Source organism: Rhagoletis pomonella, unplaced genomic scaffold (genome assembly GCF_013731165.1).
Source record: "Rhagoletis pomonella isolate Grant_MI unplaced genomic scaffold, Rhpom_1.0 Rhpom_scaffold_00008, whole genome shotgun sequence".
NCBI classification, from domain to species: domain Eukaryota; kingdom Metazoa; phylum Arthropoda; class Insecta; order Diptera; family Tephritidae; genus Rhagoletis; species Rhagoletis pomonella.
The window spans coordinates 11,084,504-11,086,745 of NW_023458562.1; the positions used below are offsets into that span (position 1 = coordinate 11,084,504).

The window sequence follows — 2,242 nt, forward strand, 5'->3', positions numbered from 1 at the left end:
ATTTCAATTGGACTCTACAATTTCTACAAAACCACAGTGTACCTATTTTAAAAGAATATGGAATGAGATGGCAAAGATTCCTGAATGAAAGTAAATTTGAAATAGCACCATTAGATTATTTTTGGACAAGTCCATATGAATACTATCGGTAATGATGAAATGTATTACAAGGTACATACATATGTACATATATTTACATACATAAATATTTTCTATATTTTATAGAATGCGCGATGTCAATCCAAATTTATACGCCAGACTTTCAGAAGCCAATCTTATAATATTCAAAGGAGATCTCAACTACCGCAAGCTAATAGGAGATTTCTCCTGGGACTTCACCGAGTCATTTACAACATGTCTTAGAGGTAAAAAATATACGACATAAATTTTCATCATTTTAAAATTATAATTAATATCTAATTTATAAAATTATTTATTTATTTCATTTATTAAATTATAATTAATATTTAATTAACAATTAATGTATAATTTTAAAATTATAGACTTTCGGCCAACGAACATTTGCAGCTTACGTACTGTCAAAGCAGATTTGATATGCGGTCTCGCCGAAGGTCAAGCTGATATGCTAAAAAATAAGAGCAAAGATTGGATGATAACAGGTGACTACGGAACTATTCAATTCGCGGAAAAATGTGGTTGTTTATGTAGCAAGAACTAATTAATTTGAAGAAAAATTACCTTTTATATCTATCTCAAAAAAGAAGTAATTAATTTGAAGAAAAATGTCCTTTTATATCTTTCATATATAGCATACCGTATGTATTCGTTACTGAGTAACAAGTTCAACTCCTAACTCGGAAGTACCGAATCGTCACTCCCGTAATAATCTCGTTATTCGCACTTTCCGTATATGCACCATTAACGTGAATCAATACAACCCAACATATATACATATTGTGCGGAAACGAAACTGTTATTGGTATCGATACAAAGTCTAGTTTCAGACAGAGAAACTTTTGCCGCGGCAACTCGTTACTTGTTTGAGAGGGAGTGGCGAAGAAGGGGAAAGAGCACCGAGTTGCTCCTTGCTGTTCTCGATCGTCTGAGTAATTCTAGTTGGCCGTTTACAGCTGACAACAGTTGTGTACAAAAGAACTGCTCTGTGCGAACGCGAAGGGCGACACCAAAAAAGAAATTGCCGAAAATGATCAACAAAAGTTTCTCTGTGTGAACCAAGTCTATAAGAACGAATATTTACTTACGCTGCAAGATTCGTTGCGACGATTCGTGTGATGTACAAGTGCTTTTATCAAAAGTAACGATACGAAAGATACGGGTGTTGGTTGGATTAGTAACGAATACATGTGGATATCAAAATTTTCGTTACTTTTACAGCTCTAATAAATAATAAAAACGAAGCTGGCAACTGAGTTGTTACGTTGGCAACGTCATTTTATGGTTGCCGGGGAAATTTTGATTGCGAAAATGTATTTATTTTTCAGGTAGGTAAGAAATATTAGTTTCAAAAACTAAAAATGTGTGACTTATATGAATCTTTCAGTAGTCATGTATGATCCCAGGTTTCGAAATTTATATCTGAACTTATTTTTGAAAATAATTAGGAAACAAAAAATAAACAAAATGTATGCCCTATTATGTATGGCGACTGGAGTCTAATTGCTGGTCTAGTAGCCATGGCTACCAGTATCGTAACTTGTATTACGTATAGCGATTAGTATCAGTATATAGAAAAGCTCAGAAAACACCCGAATTTACTTTTTAAACATGAACTTTTCCAAGTAATTGGCAACTTTGCTCCAATGTGTTGAACAAATTATGCGAACTAATAACAAAACCGTCGATAGCGGGAAACCGAAAATTCCGCTACTAGACTCAGTAGCCGACAGTCAGTAGCCAGTAGCCATACGTAATGCGAATTTTAGTATAAGGCTGCCCATCGACTATCAGTCACCATATACAATAGGGCCATTAGCTGTAGCTGCTGCTATTAAATGCATGTTGGAATGTTTATATTAGAGTCCGACCGATTAATCGGCATCGGCTTGTATCGGCACAAAATTGAGCATTGGCATCGGCCTTTTTTCGTCGATTATTTGGAATTTCTTTTCATATCGTCGCTTGGGTAAAAGATTGTCGTATGTTAATTTCAACAGGTTGTGGGAAATCGCGATTGGAATGCAATTTCTCAAAAACGCAAAGATAGATTTTTACCAAAGTCTCTGAAAATGTTACTAGTTCACAAAATTCTTAAATGTTTTAA

The 2,242-nt window shown here is 34.4% G+C and overlaps 1 protein-coding gene across 1 annotated transcript in view; it reads left to right on the forward strand.

The window, feature by feature from the left end:
- Positions 1-1,438, forward strand: part of LOC118744170 (damage-control phosphatase ARMT1-like) — a 2,480-nt gene extending 1,042 nt beyond the window's left edge. The window contains exons 4-6 of the mRNA XM_036476960.1: positions 1-148; positions 226-365; positions 504-1,438. Coding sequence (XP_036332853.1) covers positions 1-148; positions 226-365; positions 504-679 — 464 coding nt within the window. The 3' untranslated portion in view covers positions 680-1,438. The remainder of the gene's footprint in view (positions 149-225; positions 366-503) is intronic.
- The last annotated feature ends 804 nt before the right edge of the window (positions 1,439-2,242 follow it).